General features: G+C 36.1%; 1 protein-coding gene across 16 annotated transcripts in view; it reads right to left on the reverse strand.

The window, feature by feature from the left end:
• ERC2 (ELKS/RAB6-interacting/CAST family member 2) overlaps positions 1 to 24,543 on the reverse strand; it is a 461,566-nt gene that overhangs the window by 194,392 nt on the left and 242,631 nt on the right. For all 16 annotated transcript variants that reach the window (XR_010990493.1, XM_068163671.1, XM_068163678.1 and 13 more), the window contains one exon: positions 16,997 to 17,157. Coding sequence is in view for 15 of the 16 variants with exons in the window: in XM_068163671.1 (XP_068019772.1) it covers positions 16,997 to 17,157 (161 nt within the window). In the remaining variant the exon portion in view is untranslated. The remainder of the gene's footprint in view (positions 1 to 16,996; positions 17,158 to 24,543) is intronic.

Genomic DNA, 24,543 nt, shown 5'->3' on the forward strand with positions numbered 1-24,543 from the left:
ACCAGTTTCAGGCAAATAAATACGGCTATCATTAATTATATGTCCATAGTCTAAAAAATAAAATTAAAATGAAATGTATACTATGACCCCATTCACAATTCATAAGATAAGTATGCATGGTCTTCACAGAATTATTAATGTGCTCATTAGTGAGTTTAACAAATGAAGGTAGTTGCACTATGCCTTTTGTAGGGTATTGCTTTGACGTGGGATGATAGCAGTCCCTCCACTACACTCAGAAATCTAAAATAAAAGGGTTTTGTTTTCTGACCAAACAAAACTACTCTATGTTTTAACATGCATGAAGAACTTTAAAAAAAAAAAAACTTAGAAAGAGCAAAGTAGTTTTCATTATAACAGCTTTAGTTCACAAACCAGAAATGACCACACAGAGCCAATGCAACAAGACAAAAATTTCTACAAGGAGGAAAGTCAGTAATGTCAATGCAACTAAACATTTAAAACTTATAAAAAGAAACTAATTTTACTGAAAAAAAAAATATAGTCCAAAACAAGCACTGTTGTACTTTTAACATTATTTAAAGCTTGCTGTTTTCTAGCTACATAGCCTTTCAGCTTTAAAATAAGTATTATTCAAAATCTCAGAAAAAAAATTACTTCTGACATCAAGGACTAACTCTTTAAGTAATTTTTTTTCTCTTTTCTTTCTCATATGCTAGTTGCAATCCACTTCTATTTTGTTAAAATTTAGTCTCACAAAACAGTAAAATCAGTGGAAAAAATGTAGGGAAAGGCATCAGCTATGCAGTACAAAATGAATGCTGTTAATCTGCTAAACAAAAAAGAAAATTAGGGGTAAACTGACTGCTGGGAGAAGTATCATCATCTATTTAAATCAACATTTTCCTAATTAAGCTTATTTGTAAACAAATCTTGAAAGAGTGCATCATCTGAACAAAAATAAAGTCACTGCAATACAGATTTTAATAGCTAAATCCACAAGATAATTACAAAGTAGCTAATGAAAGACTATAATCTACAATAAAACATGACTTTGTGAGATGATTACTTTCTTTAACTGAAGTTATTACAGCTTTAAGTTACAAATTGTTCTTTAATAGAATTTTATACTTGTTCAGGACTTTTGAACAAATTATTCTCGGATTGATTCATATTGGTACCTGCCTTTCTACTGCACCACTGGACCATTTGTGAGGTGTTAAAATAATCAACATTTATTCTTATCATCAAAATTCTATCCTTCGCTCCATGTTCATCTTATGTTGGGTTCCTTAGATGCCCACACCAAGAGTATTACAGACAGTTAAGTATGCACAGTTCCCCAAATTATACCAAAATGTTTGCCTTCTGAGCAACTCAAAAATTATAATTATTAAAAAAAATAAATCTTAAATTTCTATCCTCAGGTCTTCATTCCCCAAAGTTCTACCTATGAAAGAAAACAAAAAACCAAAATCCCAAACAAAGCAAAATAAAAAAACAACTAAGTAAAACAAACCAAAACAACCCAAAACACAAGCACACTAACCCCACAGTTCCCCAGGGATGTACTTCTGCAGCAGTGGGAATCAGCACACATTACTTTATAGCAATATGTTCTGCATGCTTAGCTCTTTAGTATATAAAGTCACTTCATCAACCCAATTATTTCTCTTTTTTTCTTGTTTGTTTTTTTTTTTCCCCTGAAGTAACCCTAAACTACTTTAAAACACCTTCATTACAGAAATGATTCAACCAGCACTACTGCAAACTATGGAAATGTAAAAGCTGTTAAAAATGTATTAAATGCTGTCCATGCCACAAGGGTAGTAGTGTAAAATGACCCTAAATTTAAAGGCTCCCTATGAAGGCAGAACAGTAATCTGCTCTGCTTCTCCTAATGAATAACAAATGGGCCTTCACAATTCATTTAGTTCAGTACAAGCTGCCATTACAACCCATTTTGTTTTTTTAACTTTGTGGTAATGTATCATCTTGCCTGACTCTATGTCATCTTCTTGAAGGTCACCAAAGGTATGTAACTCCACTCTTAATAATGAAAAAAAAAAGGAGGAAGGAAAAAGAGATATGACAAATTTTGACAAAGCACCGACCAGTCCATTCTGATATACTGTATCACACAGCAAGGCTCATACTTCCTGCAGAAAAATGCTTCCTGTATTGTAAAGAAAGTCAGAAAAATTACTGAAGCCTTAAAAGTGATTCTGTTTTTCAACCAATAACGAAAATACAACAATATCTCAGAAAGAATTCTTTGGGTTTCTACTTACTTACAGCCGCTAATGTACTGTGATACCTACTCTCATTTTTTTTTTAATGCCCAAAAATGCAATCTAAATCTAAGAATTCAAGAAGGAATTTAAAGACCGTGAATATTTATCTATATTTCACAGGTATTTGGAAGCATGTATTATGTTGCTATGGACAATTAGCCTTTTATCCAATTTTAGTTGGTAGTTTAACTCAGCCACCCTAAGGTTTTAATTATCCCCTCAGTCTGTATGCTTAGGCCTCAATTCATGCAGCTGGAAATCTGCCTCAGTGATGTTATAACCTTGTTAATGTAACAAAAGAGGAGTTTACTTAAAACTGTACTGACTGTGGACTTAAGCCAAATTTACTTGAAAGAGGAAAGAGACTGTCAAAAATCCTACAATAAACACAGAAATGCAGTTCTTTCATAACCTTCACCTTAATTCATATAGACAAGCAATTTACATGTAAGTGGATTCATATGGCTTGTGAGGGGCCTCCTCTCTGGAGCTGGACTATTTTTTGTACCCGACCCCCACCTTTAACAAAAAAAAAAAATCTCCAACAGCTCACTTTACAGAAATGGCAGAGTACCTGCAATCTTTTTAATCACAATAAAACATAATTAAGATAAACATTTATAAAGCTAGTCAGTATCAATAAAGGCAGCATAATTTCACAAAGCTAATTTCAAGTAACTCCAGCGAGTCCTTTGTCAAATACATATTTTAAATTCAATAACGGTTTTATTTGAAGAGTGTAAAGTTGCACTTCTAATGAGGTAATAGTTACATTAGCCTTAAGTGAGTGGAAGTTGCCTGTCATATACTGATATCCCCCATTCATTTAGTTGCCAAATCACAGTAGGGATTTCCTAAATTCATCTGTTAATTAGATTAAATTTTAGGCTAGATACTAACAACAACCTACATTAGACTAAACAAAACATCACAGTATTTAAGTGTTGAAGGGAGACCTAAGAGAGGAAAATACATAAATTGTATTTCTAAGTAAAACTGTGAAAATACTTATAATCCCGACTGGATCCTTGTACTATTTTTCTTCAGAGGGGATCTGATGGGAGGGGCAGTTGTGAGCAGCTGGGTGTTACACGTGTACACAGCCACTAAAACCATAAAAGTCTGTTTTGATTTCGCTGCTTTTCTTTCAGTTGTTGACAAAATATCCAGGTGCATGAGGAGGGTAACAGGCACTGAAAACAAAACTGGAAAGCTCTCAAGTTTTTAATCATGCATTCCAAAAACTTAAATATTTTTCAATAGGTGAAAAGCATTTTCTTTTAAGTTCATGACTGTCAGAGTATCTTCCACTCTGTTCAGAGGGTATCAGGTTGCTGTATGTCATGTGATGATCTACCACACTTCTTTGGCTTCTATTCTTTAGGTGTTATGTAATAATACCTACTTTTCTGCTACTGATTTTCATACTAGTCCCAATATCAGCTCCTGCCCCTAAACCCTATAGACAGAAGCAACTTAACTGATGTTTCCAGATCACACAGAAAACCAGTTTCTCAAGACTTAGATGATTTAGTCCACCTCATAAAAATAGCTATTAATGACCAAATATAGTAAAATCCCCTAAATAGTGCTAAGCATTTAGACTGAGGGGGTTTAAAAGCTCAGATCACTTTTCCTATTACCTGTAACACTCCTCCTAATCAGTCTTTTGGATAGAGCTTGGTGTAATGTGCAGACAGCTGAACTTAACTGCCATGAAGTCCCCTCACTACTGCTCACAGATTGATGCAATAAGGTCTTAGAGTCAGATCGGACTGAACTTTATCCAAGACTCTAAAGGCAGGATATAAAATTACATTCTTATGTAGATTTAAGTGGAACTAGAATTTTGTTCAATAATTTGCATTCACAATCCATATAATACATGGATTTGAACATATCTACACTAGCTTTGATTGAGTGTAGCACACAGCGGTGACCTACCTATACTGTCCTATAAAACTGAAATTCAGCTTTTACTGCTCAGTACCTCTATGTTTCCTAACCATAAAGAAAGCTCAGGGGCGTTGAAAAAACAAAAGAACAATGTAGTACATTTAATGACTGTTTTTGTTAGATCAGTCTACATTTTCCCTCCTAGAAGATAAGAACCACATAAACTAATCTTTAGAGCATACAAGATGAGTTTATTGGGAAGCAGTATTGTGACCATCAAAGGCTTGTGTGGTCTACTTTTGGGTAGTTGAATGCAACAAAGATAAACTATGTTTGAGGTAGGTGTGGCTAGAAATTGGGAAGAGTTTAGCCACAAAAAAAAAAAAGGTATTTTTAAATTTCTAATCTAAGTCAGTAAATTGCAGGTCCTCCCTTAGTACCTACATATTTATGAAATAAAAACTGGACAGGTTTTGAGAAATCCACTATTAAGTGCAAGGAAAAAAGTATACCAAATCTTTCACTTGCATTCCCAATATACTTTAAAATGCTAAAATGCAACATAATAAGCATAGTACTCCTATTTAGATTGTTGAAACTACTCTACAAATGCAACATTTCCGCTTACCATCTTTTGAAAAAAAAATATCTTTCCACTAGCAATATTCTGCATAAGTTTGTGCTGCCACCAATCTATTATTTCACCTTGAAAAGTTTATCTATTCAATGGAAGCCGCATCACCCTAAGGAAGCAATCCAAGGTGTCCTTTTAAGGTGATGTTTATCCTGAACACAACAGCTTGACTGTAAGATGTAGCACAGACTTATATAATGTACCCTCTTAGGGTAGGCTTTTCTTCAACCCACCACACTAAGATACCCTGGTACGCCGCACAACAGTATGGACATAGCCAAGTTTGTTCACAATCAGGGAAAACTGAGATGAGCTCAACCTAATTTCCACCATAAGCACATAAGTCACAATCAGTCTCTGCTAAACAGCAGCACATTGAAAGATGCTCATTAGAAATTCAGCGCTTTAGCACACTTTTGTGTGCTAGGCCGCATGACATTTGAAGAATCCTTTACTACGGTATTCAGACAGTCATATTATTTAGATTGCGTTGAGAGTTATAATTTGATGTGTGTTTATCATTATACCTTGTTTATTATATTAATGTTTGATGGCCAGTGAAGGATGGCAACCTGTTATGTCTGGCACTGTGTTAATAAAGAGTATTGATCAGTCTTGTCAAGCTTATACTCTAAATAGGTATGTTACAGGTCAGTGGGAGGGCATAAATACCACCAGAAAAAGTAGCATGAAATTCTCTTGGATTTAATATGGTGTAAACGTATTTTGTTTCCCTAAAAGACAGAAACTCAACTCATTTCAAGACAGAGGTATAGACCTCTATGACAATATATTCTAAGAGGTGTAATTGTATCAGTTAGATAACAGACTACATCTTATGTCCTTACAGGCAGAAAGGCTGCCCCAGGAGCTCACACTTTGTGAAGCATGAGAGAAAAAAACATCAAAGAGCATTAATGAACGCTCTCAGACATGAGAAAGCAACACTATAAGACCATCTTGCACCTTATTAGACATGAGAGAACACAATCAGAGAAAATGAAGCAATAGATTTATTTTTCCACAGCACACAGAGAAGTACTTGTTTTGCTGGGGGCACAGGGAGGGATGGGAATGAGAAAGCACAGGAAGGAGGTAGTAGTGGCTTTACTTCATAGCACCTAAAGAGTAATGGGAAGGCAGAGAAAGTTAACCAAACCTTTACCAGCTGCCACTAAGAAAGATGTTCCTGTTTGATTGGTTCTGACCCTGTTCTGTCCTGACTTTGTAAGTCCTCTTCCTTTTAATAATCATATACATTTCTAAGCACGCTTTATACTGTCATACAAAATTAAAGAATGATCCAATAATTTAGTTTAAATTATTCAAACATTTAAATTTCTTTAGTTCTCCATTTTCAAAGATCTGAGTTTACATTAAGTTCAGCATTGTCCCACTGGGGAGACCCTCAGCTCATAATTCCTACCATTCAATTGCATGTTCTGGGTCTCAAGTATGCAAGACTTGCCACTGTAAAAACGAAAATAACCTGACCCATCATATTTTGAGGTCTAAAATGCAGAAACATCTGCTAGAATCATATTCAGTTGGCTGAGGTTAGGAATAGGGGAGCCTGCAGTTGATCAGCACTGCCCTAAGTGTCACGGAGGCCAATGGGAATTACACTAAGAGGGTTTCAGTAGACAAGGGTGTAATTCAGTCAGCTTTAAAAGAAAACCATGAAACAGAAGCCTAACTTTTTTTTTTTAACTTTTTATTTTTTTTCCTTCCACCCTCCTACTCCTTCCTTTATGTCTTTTGAGCCACTTGCTCTTTTGAGTGTATTGTCAGAGGTGGAGGCCTTCACATTCCTATGCAGGCTGCACTTCAAAACAAATGCCATCCTACATAATAATTTTTATCATTACTATTTGGTTTTATCTAATAAAAGCATTTTTAAGGTATTTAAAAGAAACAAAAAATATTTTGTTGCTTGTATTTTCTTACATGAATAAAAAAAGAAGTTGTGCAATATAAAGCAGAGAAAAAGTGTTTAGCACTTAGTAGCATACAAACTTTTATTTCTTTATTGGAAAAGTTAAGCTAAATTAGATAAAAATTATGAGCTTCCTTATAAAATAGTAACATACTTCAGAGTGTATCTTTCCTTGGGAATACTCCAGTCCTGGATTACCATTCTTCAGGTTTGTACTACCCTCTTCAGTTTACCAACATCCATGTTTCATGGAATACTAACTCATAGTGCCTTCTCACTTTTATGTGCTATCCTTCTCATCACTGTCCCTTTCAGAATCCTGTTCCCCCTCACATAAATACAGAATGCTGTGAATCAAGATCATTGATTAAACTGGTGTACTTTAAACCCTGACATGTTTATAAATTAAAAAACAGAAAACAATTTTAGTTCAAAGAAGGTTGACTTTCAATTGCAATTGTTTCTTCAAATTTTCATTTGCATTACAAAAGACCAGAATATTCTGCATCTCAAAGCATTCAAGCAGCTTGGGACACCTGTAAACCTGAAACAGTGTTAATCCTATCTATCTTCAAAGTGATTCAGTCACTAGAGAATGTCATGTAACTGTCATATCTCACTCTTATAACCTGCACTTTAACACAATCACTTTGTCATTTGTATCATCTTGAAAATACAGTTACATATTACAGGGTAATGGAAGATGCAAAGGTTATTGAAAGTGTGGCTTTTAATCTTTCCAGAGTGTATTAGTCGATTGAATATAATTGGCTTAAAACTAATCTCCTCATTAACTATGTGGGTTTCACTGTAAGCAAGCAGTGTGGGAAGAAAGAGTTAATACTTCAGAGAGAAAATAAATTTTAGGAACACAGTTCATGAAAACCAGCCAATGATTATGAAGAAGTAGCCATTTATGGGCCTCTTGTCCATGAATTTGTCTAAGTCCTTTCTGAACCAGCTGACACCACTGTGCCCTTCGTGGAAGTAAGTTCCAGAAGGTCACCAACCAACCACTCCATAAAGCTGCACTACTTTCTCATTTGAATCGATCACTGATTAACTTCAGCAAGTGCCTGATATTCCTCATGCTGGGGTATCTGGCAAACAACAGTTCTACATTCAGTTTATGCCTGCCTTTGAGATTCTGGAAACTTCAAACACATCCTCCCCCTGCCTTCCCCTCCCCAGAGTCTTTAAGTCTCTCCATCATAAAGCAGCTGCAGGATTCCCTTGATCTCTCTTACCATTCAGGTCCTGGGGAAAGCACTTGAGGATTAAAATCCCTAAGAAGTATTGTGGAATTTCCAGCATAAAATGTTTGCTGTAACACTGTCTTATTTTTGTACTGAGGCAAAGTATCTGGACTGGTAGAGAATAATGGCAACAAAATCAGAAACAAAAGTTACCATCAAAGTCCATTTCTGCCTGGCAGATGCCTGAAATCACATGGATCATAGGAACCCAGAAGATCATTTTTATAAATGGAGAATCAGAAATTTAAATTTCTCTAGTTTCATGATAACATTACTCATGGAAATATGTGATCATTAAGCTAAAACTCTCATAAGATAAAATTAGCTGGTTAAAATCCAGAGCCATTTTCTAGATCAGAAAACATATGCTTACTTATTATAACCATAATATGTGTTGTCTGGAATATGAAGTATTTCTAGTTTCCCTTCAGACAATGCTTCTGTGACATAAGCAACACTGCTGCCATTCAGTAACAGAGAGGAAGACATGGACTTCCTGGGAGGGAAATACTGTGAAAAAGGGTGTTAGTGTACTATCCCACTGCCTAAAGGGGCCAGGAAACACAGGCAGAGGTTCCAGCTTCCTTCACTTGGATACCCATACAAAAGAAGGCAAACTACAGCCTCTCATATCACGCTTTTGAGAAATCCCAAACTGATCTTACAGCAGGTGACAACCTATTTTGAAAGTTAATTATGATCTTAAGAAGAACAAGATAAAGACAAGAAATGCACACTTCCTTCCCATGATGATAAAATTTCAACCATCACAAATCTTGTAAAGTCAAATGAAAGTATACTATCCTTTTGTCTTAACATATAAGAGCAAGGGACTAGGAACTCGGTGACACTCCTATGTCTTTAAATAAAAGAAGTGCTTTGCCAAATAAACAGCTCAGTCGTTCTGTTCTCACACAGAGAAACGTTTTATTGCTTTGTGCCCCTTCGTTGTTTACAAAAGAAAAACATCTCTTCATTTTAGTCAAGAAAGCTTCTGTTCCAGAGAACAAAGCCTTCATTTGGGTTTCTCTAATCTTTATGTTGTTTGCAAGTTGGTGTCAAAAATGTTAGTCAAGGCATGCTGTGTTACAGGTCTGTGGGGCAAAAGCAGCCACAAGAGACTTTCCACCCAAGTTAGGAGACCATATTACCATTCTAACTACTTCCTATGGAAGTCACAGTTGTATCAACATCCTGCTGTTTTGTTTGTATTTAACTTGGGATATGACTCTCTACACTCTCAGCATGAATCCTACAATTAAATGGAAGCAGTCCACAGGTTACTAAAAAACAGTCTAGTGTTCTACATTTGAAACAGTACAATTTTTGAAGCAATCAACTTGCTATCCATTCACTGAACATGTCTATAGCATAACACTACCACAGTGGAAACAAGTCAAAATAATCCCTAAAATATCTGGGGTTTTCTTTAATAGTAGACTGCTTTCTGAAAATTATTTTTTTCTCCGTAGCTATTTATACACTACTCTGTTACCTTACCTAGCAAGTAAAGATATGTTAATGAATTCATGTTAAAGAAATTATCCTAGCTGTCTTTCTCAAAATATGGGTTGTATCAGAGTTGACAAAGCAGAAACAAACATTTTCAAATGATCCTACTTTCAATATAATACTTTATTAATGGTCTAAGAAATCTGGCCCCGGTGTACTTGCTTAAATGTCAATTTAAAGCGTATCCTTTAATGTCATGTATCTACTACCACTTATTTAGCCTAGAACAATCCCCAGGGTAGATGCTGGCTCTTTTATTAATATGCTAGCATTTTGAAAAAGACCATAAACTAAGCATCTTTGTCCATATCTTTCCAGTCAAACCTCTCAGTTTCCAGTGTACCTTCTTGCTTTCCTTTCTGAAAAGAAAGGGGCAGGAGGGAAGCACTGCCTAACTGTAACATAGAAAGCAATGTCTATAAGGAAGCCACCATTTTTAAGTGGTTTTAAAGAGGGAGATCCAAGCAAACTCAGACTAGTTTCAACCATATATCACCCTGTCAATTTCTCCTGCTTTGCTGCTGTATGAAGAACCCAAAAAAGGAAATTAACTTCATGACTACAGCAAGTAGAGTCCCTACAATTTCATCAGGGATTTTCTTGTCAATGAGTGTCATGCTTCTGGCCTGTGTATGCACTGAGCAGGTGAACTGCATACACAATTACTCTGAAATGTTCCAGATGCACTGGATTTACTACTCTCAGAGATTTCAGGAGCACTTTTGACCACAGCTGTACCCACAGCGATGAGAAAGAAACCACTCTTCTGTGGGTGACAGAACCTCTTGGGGTGGAGTAATTAGGACATAACTAAAGGAAAACATGTTGAGTTCCTCTCCCCTTCCCATCCCAAGTGCCAGTTTGATATGATGAAGGATGGAAACAGTAAGAAGAGAATGTAAGGCAGGGACATGTCTAGACTCTCTGGACATCCAACAGTCCTTGTCAGAGCTGCAGCTCCTACTGAGCTGCTACAGAGACACAAAATCCCCAACTTATACTGGAGTAAAATTTATGGAGGGAAAAAAGGGATATGTCTGCAGAAATCCAGATGAATGGTAAACTAATGCTTCATAAAGCATTTTGACTTCCCTACAAACTCTCTCTAGTTTTACATCTTACTGTCTTCTCCCTTTAGGCTGTGGTCCCTGACTTTCACAATCCATTCAGTCTCTTTTCATCCCTGCAGCATCCTCAAAAGTCCACTTGAAGCCATTTATATGCTTGTCCATGCATGAATTTCCTTCACTAAAAGGAAGGAGGGATGACCAGATGAGAGGTAAACGGCCAAGACATATCTCTTTACCGTAGTAAGGCAAGCTTCCTGCTTAGTCTGTAAAGCTTCTCATTCTCAGTTTGTTGAAGCAAGCAGATCCAGACAATGGTCTTGCACCCGAGACTGGCATCTAGTGGCAAATACAAATGCCCTCTCCTTGTTTGGCTGAGCAGCTGAACCACTAACCCAGCAGGTAAAAGTACAGTATGATTTCAGCACTTCTGCAAAGAGTGGCAGCTGATGGGACTGAGTGCTTGGCGGAAAAAACTTTTTATCCCCTACTTCCCACAAATATTTCATCCTTGACTATACACAGGTGCTGCTAAATGAATAAAGTAAACATACTGAAAAACACAGATAAGCAATATTCATTTATTATTTCCAGTGGGGGGAAAGAGGGAAAAAAATGTGGACATTCTTAAACAAAAGAAGGGATGTTTAATTTTATTCTGTCACTGTAAGAAAATTCACTGCAAAATCTACTTTTTTTTTTGATAGCCCAGCAGTGCTCTATTTTTGTTATTGAATGGAAGGACTAGTAGCTGGTTATTTTATTAGGAGACCTTAATGCTTCATTACTGAAGTAATCTGATTTATTCCACTTAAGGGAAAATATATATTCTGGAAATTTATAGTGGAATTCAGGGCAAAGTCACTTCCAACAAAGCTGATTTAGCAATACCCACAGGTGATGGCATGAACTCTATCAAAGGCAAGGCAATTGCCTTTCAAACTCTTGGCAAGAATTTCATTCAGGGTATCCTGAATGCTTCAGATCACTAAGTGTACTGAGTTGACTGCTAAAGGAGATAATAATTAACAGTTGAATCTCGAAAATTAGGAATTCACAGATCTTCAAGTCAAAATACAAGGGTCAGACTTTTGCAGGATTAATTAATAGAAAGTTAATTTAAGGGCTTTTAACCATGAAAATACCAAGTTTTGCTAACAAAATGCTGGGGGGGGTGGAGCAGCTATGGTTTTCTGGTTTGTTTTTAACTTCAGTGGTTGAAGATTACATCCATATTATTTAAAATTTGAAGTAACAAAAAAAAGATTATATTAATTTTTACATCTTTTCTCTCATAAGCCATTAGACTTTCTGACTATAGGCTCTTTAGGTCAAAATCTCTCTTTCATAGGGAAAATAATTTCACCCATTTCTAAAAAGATTATCTATCTCAGAGCAAAATCCACTTTCTGTAAGGAAAGACATTTATTCCACATACATCTATAAAGCAATTTTAGCACTACAGAAATACTCATTCATCTATACAGCTATCTAATTTTGTTTCAAGCAGGTTGGTGAGTTTAGGAAGGAGCTACCATCTAGGACTGGATATCTGTATAAAAGCATCGTGGATGCCTTGTAATCAGGAAAGTGTGCTCTACAGATATGTCATTTCTGAACATCTGAAAACACCTCCACCACATCACAGCACAGACTAAGAGTTGGTAACAGTAAAATAGCAGTGATGATAGCTGTAGATGAGTAATTACAAGTTTGTGATTAGAGAACTGTAAGCAGAATAGGTTTGTTGAACTATATCGAAACAGAATAAGTTGTTGTGAGCTCATAGGTTGTATGATTTAGGATCTAGTATTAGCATAAGTCAAGAGTTTAGAATAACCATAGTACAGAATGCTGTTTAGTCTTTGTAGTCACGATTGTGCTCCTACCCTGATGCTCTTCATATTACAAAATGAATAAGCTTTTCCAGGCAAGCCCTGTGCAGTTCTGAGAAGGCTATGCTCTTTCTTGCAGACTCTCAGAAAACAAAAATAGTATCTGGGGAAAGTAGTTTTGATATCTATCTCTAAGTACAGATTTTTAAGTTCAGACCAACTGAAATATTTCTATAGATGATAAACACATTTTTTAGAAACCCTAAAATGTCTTCACACTATGCAACACAGAATGTTATTTTTTAACTATCACTTACACAGCACATTGATTTTCTCTTTTTAATGCTCAGAGATAGAAAGAGATGAAGAGCACAAAGCACTAAGACAATTAAGCAAAATGATGGATAAGGACACATGCTGCATTTTACTGTTAACATGTATGCATAACATCCATTAATGTCATCATGAGTTATGCGTCCACCACTAAAATAATATGACCATAACAAAAATATTTCCTCCAGAGCTAATATAGTAATATTTTAATAGACATTTGGAAAAGAAATATAAATCACATATTTAGAAAGTAACATGCAAATGCAAGTTCTTCTACAAACTTAACACTTAAGAATTCCTTAAAATAAATCCTTTTGTTTTTTTTCCCCATGTGTTGGCATCAAATTAAGAATAATTTGATGTTTATTTCCTTTCAGCAAACTACCTTTACTTTAGTGGGTACTTCTTCAGTTTCCAGTTCAGAAAGACTGAGCAGGAATGAAAAGATTAAGCTGTTACCCATTTTTATTTTAAACTTCCTTAAATAACTGAATGTATATAAGAACACATAACAACTGAAGAAGTCATCTAAAACTGATAGCTGATTGTAGTCAGTAAATTAGGATGGGTCTTGGCAATGTCAGCCAGATAGGCCTAGAATGCAGAGTTATGTTTGGAACTTGAACGTAATGTAAGCATAGGAAATCATCATGAATGTTCTTAAACACACAGTTCATGCCAATTTAACTGATACTAGCAGCCAAAATCTGTAATAACTCAATATTAATTTTTTTAAATTATAAACAGAAGAAATGGTCAGTGCTGCCAATTAATAAATTATCTTAAACTCTCAGATGGAAGACACTACTATATTACTACAGCAGAGAATTATTATTTTGTCAGTGGATGTCTAGATCTTAGCTGGCTTCAGCAATCTGGCTTTAAGAATACCTTGTTCATGAAAAAGAAAGTAATGCCATATATAGTATATTCTGTTGTAATGCAGCAGTTCTATCAAGTTTGGGGTTAGGTTTTTTTTTCTTTTTGTCATACAGGTTTCAGTGAGCAATTTACAAATGATACTACTGTAATAAAATTCCTGAAACTCTTTCTAAAAGATGCTTATAAATACACATGTATCTATTACAAGAGGGATGTGGAGGTGCTGGAACGTGTCCAGAGAAGGGCCACAAGGATGATCAGAGGGCTGGAGCACCTCTCCTATGAGGACAGACTGAAGGAGTTGGGGCTGTTCAGTCTGCAGAAGAGAAGGCTCCCAGGTGACCTAACTGTGGCCTTCCAGTATCTGAAGGGGGCCTACAGGAAGGCTGGGGAAGGACTTCTCAGGATCTCAGGTAGTGATAGGACTAGGGGGAATGGAATGAGGCTGGAGGTGGGGAGATTCAGGATGGATGTGAGGAGGAGGTTCTTCACCATGAGAGTGGTGAAACCCTGGAATGGGTTGTCCAGGGAGGTGGTCAAGGCCCCATCCCTGGGGGTGTTTAAGCCCAGGCTGGATGAGGCTCTGTCCACCCTGATCTAGTGTGAAGTGTCCCTGCCCATGGCAGGGGGGTTGGAACTAGATGATCCTTGTGGTCCCTTCCAACCCTGAATGATACTATGATACTATGAATTTATGCTGTTTAGTACATCTTATTAAATAATCTGAAGTTAAGACTTTTATTTCATTTATATTTAGCAGTAGTAATCCCTGGAGATATTCAAGGTCAGGTTCAACAAGGCTCTGAGCAACCCGAGCTAAGTGGAGGATGTCTGTGTTCACTGCAGGGGGGTTGGACTAGATGACATTTGGATGTCCCAACCAACCTAAACCATTCTACATTTCTATGTCTTCCTGTACACAGAGATAAAAAAAAAAAAAAAAGCATGTATGATCATTTTTGCCTCTTTCATTCAGTACTTAACGTTGTTAGTGTTAGTCAAAAAAAAAAAGAAGTAAATATAATCATGTGAATTTCTGTCCCTATTATATTTGTTCTGTTTAGCAATACTGAGCTGTGATTTTATACTTTTTGTTTTGTTCATTAACTCTAATTCCTATCTCCTACAACAGCTGTGATTCCATCTTCAGTATTAACTCAGCCTTGCAATATATTTCTCAGAAACTAAAGGTAGAACAGAACTAACTAAAGTTAGTAACAGAATATATGTTTTTCTATTGAAAATTAGCTCTAATTCTAACTTATTAGCTGAATCATAAGTTTCAGGGGGAGTGATTTGTATATGAGTGACAGCATTAAATTCTTACAGGTAACAACACAGGGCTAGATAGCTAGGAAAGCTACCTGCTAGAAGATTAGGGAACCCCCTGTAGCCCAAGAAGGAAGAAGTGTGTATTGCAATTAAATGCATCTTATTATTACAGATTAGAAGATTTTTGTTATAAAAACAGAATTTCAAATTAATTTTAAGTCAGTTCTGGATTAAAAATGAACACTCTGTGAACAAGGATAATGGTAGGAAAAAAAAAGTTATATACATACACAGCTAACAAAGTAGGAATTCAGAATCCAAAAAGGGGGGGGGGGGGGGGGGAAGAAAGTAGTCTTTTACAAAAGAAGCTATATTAATCCCTACTCAAAAAAAAACCCAAAACCCAAACAACCCCAAATCTAACAAACTACACACATCAAACTAGGAATTTAGTAGTTTTTATATGCTAATTCCCCAAATCTAACAAACTACACACATCAAACTAGGAATTTAGTAGTTTTTCTATGCTAATTTATAATTTTAGTTTTAGCATTTGTGTTGTAAAAACAGAGTATGTTTACATATAATTTTAAATTCTAAGCTGTTCCTAACTTGGACCTTTGCTACTGGGTCCTTCACCACCAGTACCATCCACACAGACCTTTATTCAAAAAAACAGAAGAGCTGAAAAGAAAATTCGACCATCACTATTTTTTGCCAAGCTCACTTCCCAGGCTGAAGATACATGCCTTACACAGTTCTGCTATGAGGTACTGTGAACCCAACCAAAATGTTCACAATAACAGAATTAAAGATACTGCTTTTCAGGGTTTTGGGTTTGTTTGTTTTTTTTTGTTTTCCCATAATGCTCAGTAACTGCCAGTTATGATACAAAGAAAATTAAAATGTCACCATTAGGATGAAACAGACCAAAGCACTATGCAGAAAATAGATGACTAGATGAAATACACTGGCACTGAGCATCTGAGTTAACACAGGTGAAATAATATGTACGTGTAAAAGAATGCCAGAAAACTAAAAATCAAAAGTATCTATTATGGAATATAAAATCACATACTGCTCTAACTCATATGTACTTCCATTTTTCTGCAGTAATGTAGACCTCATTAAAGCCAAAGGCAGAAGTTCTTCTAATTTCACTGGAAATACAGATGCTTACATTATGGTATTTCTGTGCTTACATTATGTGGCAGCCATCCTTAAAGCATGCATTTATGAAACTATAGTAAGCATATGCCTCCACTTTCACTTTGTGTTATTTGCAATAATATTATTGAACCAAACTTTTCTGATTATTTCCCTTCCATTAAAAGACATCTACAGCAACTTAGCTGAAGTTTTATGTGGCTTAAGTGTTTTGGGTTTGGTTTGTGAGGGCTTTTTGTTGTTGTTTTGTTTTGTTTTTTTAATGCCCTCAATAAAACCATTTCAAAATAACAACTGTGAATTTTCTTTGTTGAATGTTAACTATATACTTACAAGTCTAGCCAAGTCATAACAGGTTCATTTTTTTGCCAGCTTTAAAGATCGTATCAGAGCTTTAAAGTTCCATAATTACAGATATTTACCTTTACTGTGGGTAGGAAGTTCAGTTTAAATTACACGTCTGTCTTCCTTTCTGATTCTGTATACATATACATAGTGACAATGTGTATGCAAATTGGGTTCTGGGGTTTCTTTTGATTTTGTGAGGCTTTCTTAACCAAAATGCAATAAACTTTGCACCACCCACATAAACTTGTTAAACCCCATTTCTTGAATTTGACACTAACAGAAACTCCAGCACAGAATTCTAGCTGAAAGATGAGGCCTTCAACCCCCAATTTATCATGGAAGTTATTATGTGCTGATATTTTACTTGCATGTAGCAAAAGACAGTTTTAAAAAAATCTTCTCATGTCAGTTGAGTACTTATAAAATGAAAATCTATGCATTTATCTATTAAATATACATATATATATATATATATATGTCTCACAACTATTACCACATCCTTAGATTGAAGCTTGAATATATGCATCAAAAAACAACCCTTCTCTTATGGTTAAAACTTAGTAATTTAATTTCTCTATAAATTGGAGAAATCAATGTGCTTACTTCATTTCTAGAATTTCTTCAAGCTGTTTTCTTCGCTCTATTCTCAGGTTAGCCAGATGTGCTTCTTTTTCAGCCAAAGACTGCTGTGTTGAGGCAAGACGGGCTTTGGTAGAATCTAATTCTTGTCTAGTCTTTTCCAGAGCATTCATCAACTCTTCTACCTAAGAAAGAGAACTTTTTAAGCTCAGTATTCAAAAAATAGATCTTAAATCTATGTTAATGGAGGAAAACAAAAGGAACAAACAACCACACCACACAAATGGAATTATTTTAAATAAATGTCTGTTTGAAGCTATTCCCATCTTAACTGTTTTTGAAATGAGCAGAAATAGTCTTTAAGTACCAAATAAACCCAAATGTTTCTGTGAATCCATCGAGTAATAAACATTTATACAAAACAGAACTATCACAGATTTCCAGAAACCTATTTCACTTGTGCCACTGCCACATACAGACATAATTAGATTTTTTTAAGATATATTTTAATATAAAAATAGTCATGACAATCCATGTATTTTTCATTAAACAATGCACATCCTTCTGTGCAGAACAGGTTGTCCAGGCAAGCAGTAGAATCTCTAGTTCTTGGGTGCTTTCAGATCTTTACTCAATGAAGCTTGGAGAACCTGATTCAACTTCCAAGTTATGCTTACTTGGAGCAGGGGCTTGGAGTGCATTGACTCCTTTCTAACCCAAATTATTATATGATTCTGAACTTTAAATGTTTGTTATTTCTCGAATAACAACTGAGTTATTTTCCTCATGACAACTGTATCTCTGAAAGTATGACATGTAGGTAAGTTAGGATGATCCCACTCTTTCTTTAATACTGGCAATTGTCAACTGGATTGAAGATAAATTGCTTATTACAGGAATTTAGAAAACCTTCATCTTTTCAGAACATAAAATTCAAAAGTAAAGAAGAACATGATATGATCTATTATACTATTAAAAGAACAATACAGAATGAAGACTACATATGACACCTGTCTGGCAGCAGAAAATTTACCTGAGGGGTAAATCATTACATTGACAGAACCTGAGAGTCATGAATAGCCTCTGGTAGCTAGGACATATATTAATAGAAACAGTAATAAGGATGCAAGACTGAAATGTTATTCATTCACACAAGATCTTGCTTTGAGACAGTATCTTTAAACACCAAGTCATTCCACATTTGGCAGATTTGTTTGACAGAAGAAAAGGTACACAGCAGCACTTCCATATCTTTACTAACATTGCACTTCTTTTCCTACAGGTTCAGAATTTAGTACACAACCTGCTGACTGGTTGAATACTCATCTATGTTGTGATATATCACATCAGTTAGACCTTAAAACATTGAAAGGAATTAAATGTCAAAAACAAAGCTGTGGATTTGTTAATGCATATTAATAACATACTTTCTCTTGTCAGACAAAAAAAAAATCAAAGTTTAAAAGAGAGATAAATAACCTTTAAAATTTTAAGTATGAAAACTTTTTCAAACCACAAATCATTAACATGTGTAGATTTGAAAGTTATACTTTCAGTTAGACTTTCAACACAGTATTTGCCAGCAAGTTCTGCCGTCACTTTTTGAATGTGACTCAAGCTCACAGTTGTACATTTATGCAGTTAAATGCCTCACCAACATCTACAGCGGAATTCAGCTGGCAGACATGTGCCATTCATCTAGAGAGTAATATGTATCCAGTAGTCCTTTCCTCTCCAAAGCACCATTATAGTCCTGCCTTCCAGCTGCTGCTTAGTTTTTTCACTCACCAGATACTGAGCTGAGTAGCCTATTGAAGTATCATTTCAATAATGACCAAGTCACACATCAATATCTTCTTATCATTGTACAAAGGCTCAAGACAAGTTTGCATTCATGATCCTATTTGTTACCTCAAAGATCTCCAATAATTTTCCTTCCTGCAGCTTTAAGACCTTTACTTACAAAAGTCTCTCAAAGTGATTACTCTTGGTCTAAAACCCTGACAGCATTCCCAGTCCCTCCAGTGCCAAAGCAGACCAGGCACTGTCATGGTGCACACCATGACAATGGGGCCCTCCCCAGCATGGCAAGAGGTAGACCAGTGCCCAGCAAAGCCTTGGCCTTGCAGATGCAGATGTGGAGGCAGGCCAGAGTTACCACCTGCAGGCTCCCTGCTCCTGTGCCCAGCAAGGCACTGCCTGCAAGCCAACTCCGCACTACATCTCTCAGTCTAACTACTGCTAATCACAGACTTTGCCATTTTAGATAGAATTTAAGAATTAATAAGAATTCATGTTTTGGAAGAGTTTACTGTGAGAACCTCACTGAATACAAAGTTCATTGCTAGTAAGTACTCTATTCCCTGAATACAATACTAATTAGGTTTTCTTCCCCTTTGCAAGACACAGATTCATTTTATGCTTTACATTTCCCACTAAAAGCCTTTTTTTCCATATGCCTAACTGACCTCAGCACTTCAAGGATTTTACTAAAATCAGTACTAAAGTTTACATTCCAAAATGACAGAAATCCAGCAAACTATTACAATTTTTTCCTAGTTGTGAGGCTATTTTAAATGAACACTTTCTACTTCTTCTGCAGCTTCACATTTTCAACTCCTACCAGCAGTGTTTCACACCAAGATAAGAAATAAATGTGACTGAAGTATACATGTGAGTTACCAGATTCTGCAAATTAAAGAAGGTTAGAGTTCAAATGAATGACAGTTTAATAAAAATGCCCTGGAGCATTCTTAATTCCAGATTGGATTCGGCTTAGCACAACTCATGCTGACATAATACTGTTCCAGTGTGTGAGAATAAGGGGGGGGGGGGGGGGGGGGGGGGCGGGCAGGGACAATTGCATTTTTTCTCAGTTCAAGTACAGTGTATTTCTGCAGGATCACTAAGAGCTGGCAACTTTCCAGCATCCAAGGTTGGTATTATTAGTATAGTCATCTTTAAAGGGCTGGTACTTCATCTTAGCAACTATATCGATGATGAATACAAAGTTTGGATTTCCCTAACTGGCTTTTTCAAGTATCAGTAGCCACACAATAACTCCATACCTACATAAATTTAAAACCTCATCTTGTGCTACTACACACAGAAAATTATTTTGTTTTACTATATAAAATTCATAAAATAAATCCTACTAATACAGTTTTTAGTTTTTTTACTACAAGAATACATTGATTAGGCCACACCTTGAGTACTGTGTCCAGTTCTGGGCCCCTCAGTTTAGGAAGGACATCGAGACACTTGAACGTGTCCAGAGAAGGGCAACAAGGCTGGTGAGAGGCCTTGAACACAAGCTCTATGAGGAGAGGCTGAGGGAGCTGGGATTGTTTAGCCTGGAGAAGAGGAGGCTCAGGGGTGACCTGATTGCCCTCTACAACTACCTGAAAGGTGGTTGTAGCCAGGAAGGGGTTGGTCTCCTCTCTAGCAACCAGCACCAGAACAAGGGGACAGTCTCAAGCTGTGCCAGGGGAAGTTTAGGCTTGAGGTGAGGAGGAAGTTCTTCACCGAGAGAGTCATTTGTCATTGGAATGGGCTGCCCAGGGAGGTGGTGGAGTCACCATCCCTGGAGGTGTTCAAGAGGGGATTGGACATAGCACTTGGTGCCATGGTTTAGTCATTGGGTCTGTGGTGACAGGTTGGACTTGATCTTTGAGGTCTTTTCCAACCTTGGTGATACTGTGACACTGTAAGTACTTTATGTTTTGTTTTAAATAAAGAAGTTTAACAAACTATTACAAATCTATGTGAATTGCATTTTTGTAATAAGATGTCAGTCAGTGTAAAAATCCACCCAGTTCTTTTTTTCCCATTTGCTAATTTGCTAAGGAAATGGGATTGGGGTTTTGTTGTTGTTGTTGTTGTTTTGCCAAGGTACACACTATAAATTTCAGTTATTTCCAGTTCTGTGAAGATTTTTTTTAATAAAAACTGTACTGGATTTTTTTTTCCCCATGATGAAGTGCGATTGCAAAAAGGTAAAGACTATATAACTTAAAGTTACTCTTTGTGGCTTGCCTACAAATTCATTCTGTCACCAGACTAAAAGGGCATAGATAACACATTTAGAGGTGAGGGAAAACAGATAGAAACCTGGAACTGTACACATAAGTATCCACTTACCAGCTCTTCTCACTCACAGGCTGGAGATTTCAGCTTTTTACACTAATGGATTGCCTATGCTTTGCATAGTGAAGGACAACTGCCAGGCATCCCAGGATCCAGTGCCAGCAGATGCTGGATACAAAGAGAACCAATCTATCTCATGACCAATTACGTATCTACAGGAGGTCCAACATATGTCATGTGGATTTACTGCCCTTAAAATTGAAAAAAAAAGTCCTGTAATATGGTTTCTAAATACTCATCTTTCTTCCTGTTTCTAACAGAATTTTTTCCAGTGTATGACTGCCTAAACAGTTTCACTACCAAGGTGCTTTTCGCAAACAGATGCAGACAAGTATCATACAGAGCTTTGCAAGACATGGAAATACAGTCTGTCACCTCCCCTCCACTCTCTTCCCATCCCATTTGTCAGCTATAGCCAAATTCTTCACCTTTGACTTCTTCCACCACAGCTTTTAAACCCAGGAAACTGGTCAAACAAAACCAGTACACTTATGGAGACTGAAGCACCTGAACCTTTCCAAATGCAGAAATTAAGACCTATGTTGTCTCTCAGAATTTTGGGATTTGTCAAAGAAGAAAAAAGTAACCATACTCCAGGATGTATACAAGCTATGAAATAAATATGGTAAGTAAATAATCTGTCAGAAAATTAGGTAGAACATTCATACAATTCAGGATAGTAATTCATTTTCAAATGAGGCTGCTTTTTTCTTTTTTATAATCTTAATGGACTAGACTAGTAAGGCCCAACAATACCAACCAGCAGTGGAGTGGTAACACAACACAGACTACCAGAAGCTCTGAAATAGCAGCCCTCATGAAATTGCCTACCATCTCCACAGGAACACAACAGCACAATTACCAAACGGGATGCCATGCTGCTTAATTTGAAATCAGAAAGCTTATTGAGATTACTTTATTACATAAAGTAGGAGTTTAAATATTTTAATCCTCTTGCTAATCACTATGTTAATAACACATAAGGTTTAGTTTCATTCAGATGAAGAAGCAAGGTGGTACAGGTAGAGCACATATTTCCCATCTAGACTGATAGGGACCATAGTAAAGGAGCAAAGCTATTTTAGTTTCTTCAGTACTTCCTTGCTGGATGTCCTGTGGCAGCTACTAATCACTAGTGACTTTAAATTAGCATGGTGTTATGACAGAGATATTTGTCCAGCTCTACATAAAAATATTCTAAAATTTAGTGTACTCCCATAGATTAAAGGAAATACATCTCCTAAGTGGAATAATTAATAATGTAGCAGTCTCTACTGAAGTTATTTAAGATTTTGCAGGACAGTTACGGGAATTGTATTAAAATTCTTTTCTTGATACTGACAGTTAGAAAATCCATTTATTCTAAACCTCAGTAATTCAATAAAATATAGGGGCACAATAATGTAATTATTGGATTAATTACCTGGTCTTACAATCAATATAATGATTTCACCAATAACTGAAAAATGCAATCACATAATTTTGGAAAATAATGGTAATAAACAGTTAAATAGAATAATCATCAACATCCAAACCATAACAAGTACCAAATGCAACACCAACAACTGCCATCTTGTCTGCTGTAGACAGATGAAGACAAACACTGCTCTCAAGTGTAAGCAAAAATGATGCTTCCACTGTCTTCCCAGTTACATTATCATCTACTTAAACGTTTAATTTTATGGAGCCCAACAGACCTCCACTTTTGAGTTTTCTCAAATAGCTTCAACTGCAAAAGACTGCACAACAATGCAGTGTAGAATGTGAATGTGGCTTCCTGCAAAACTGAAAAGCAAAATGGCAGAAGACTGCTGGAAGACACAGTTGGGATGTTTGTCCCAACATAAATGTTCTTTCACTAGCACCAAAATACAGTTGTATGATGGAGTAATGAGCATCACATTCTGGTTTTGCATTATCTAAATTAGAGAAAAATAACATAAGACCACATCAATAACAATACATTATTCAAAGACTTTTAAGAATCAGTCAAAAAATATTCTTTTTGAAGGTAAATCTTGTATTGACAAGGCCTAACTTGCTGCCCACCTCATTCAACTCTAGAAGGCATCCAGATGTGCACTGTAATGGAAACAAGACCAAGCACCTGAGCAATTGTGCAGTTTTACTTTTTACAAAGTGAGCAGAATCCTTTTCTTAAATTTTAGTTTGATACGGGGTTTGTTATTGTCATCTCTTGTTAATTTTCTCTCCTTTTCCACTGAGCTTCATTTGAGCAAGTTTGTGATTGTTTTAAGTTGGCTGAGGGCTTCAGTTTTGCTCTTACTTTTTTATCTTGACACCACGCAAAACTACAAGAGTAACATTGCAGGTGCTTTATAATTGTGCAAATATAAGCAAATAAATATATTGATAAGTAACAATGCTCAATTCAATGTTTTTAGAAGTGTGTGTATATATATATATAAATAAAAAAAGTAAGTAATTGAGTTAGTTTGGAATGAGCTATTGAACATACATTGATTTCAGTAGGATATTCGTCCTACAGGATATTGTATCTGGAAGAGAACTCTTACAGACTGAAAACAATTATGCTGTGTGATTTCAGTGTTGAGACTTTTTAGATAAACCATGCAAGTAGAGCAGAGCAACTCTTTAACTGGTGTTAAAGTACAGCGCTGTCAGACTGGCCTTTCTGGTTAATGTCAATAGCACTACGTATAAAAGGTGACTAAAGTGTGTACAAATGTTGATCTTTGGAGAAGGCATGCCTAGAATCATACACACATCTACTATTTCATCCTCCAGGTCAACTTCAGGGAGAGAGGGCAAATTGGGAGTTTTCTTGCCAAAAGTTGATTCTTAGCACACTTGTTAGGTTACACTGCACAAAGCTACTTACCCACTGCTTTAAATCCATAATCCATATATATTATTAAAGTTAGGAATGCTTCTCCCCTAGATTGTTTCCAAAGGCAGCAGAGGTTCATTTGACATGTGTAAAGTCTTACTGCAAACAGGTAGTTTATGTACATAAGAGTTACCCCATGCAGCATGATGTGCTTATATTTTGTGAAATAAGTAAGATTTATTAAAGTGAAAAAGTTATTGTATAAAAACACTTGGATAATTCTAGGTGAGAAATATCAGAGAATACAGTTTCTTATCTAGTTGTGTCAAAAGCTAAATAATGTTAGTAAGCAGCAAGACAAAGATTCATTCAACTGGTAACAAGGTTATAGCTGCATCAAATACATTTGATAACATCTTTAGTACTGTGACTTTAAACATAACATTCATGTGGGTAATGAATGCCCAAGAAGGCTGTATCTGGGCTCTTGTTTTAATGCATGTAATCTCTCCCATTTACTTAATTCTATGGCATTTTTACTATAAAATTATCTATGTAATATTTTTTGGCTTGATAAGCCTGCAAAAGTCACAGTAGCATGGACATACTACAT

Source organism: Melanerpes formicivorus, unplaced genomic scaffold (genome assembly GCF_026170545.1).
Source record: "Melanerpes formicivorus ecotype bairdi unplaced genomic scaffold, bMelFor1.0.p_v2 SCAF_74, whole genome shotgun sequence".
NCBI lineage: Eukaryota > Metazoa > Chordata > Aves > Piciformes > Picidae > Melanerpes > Melanerpes formicivorus.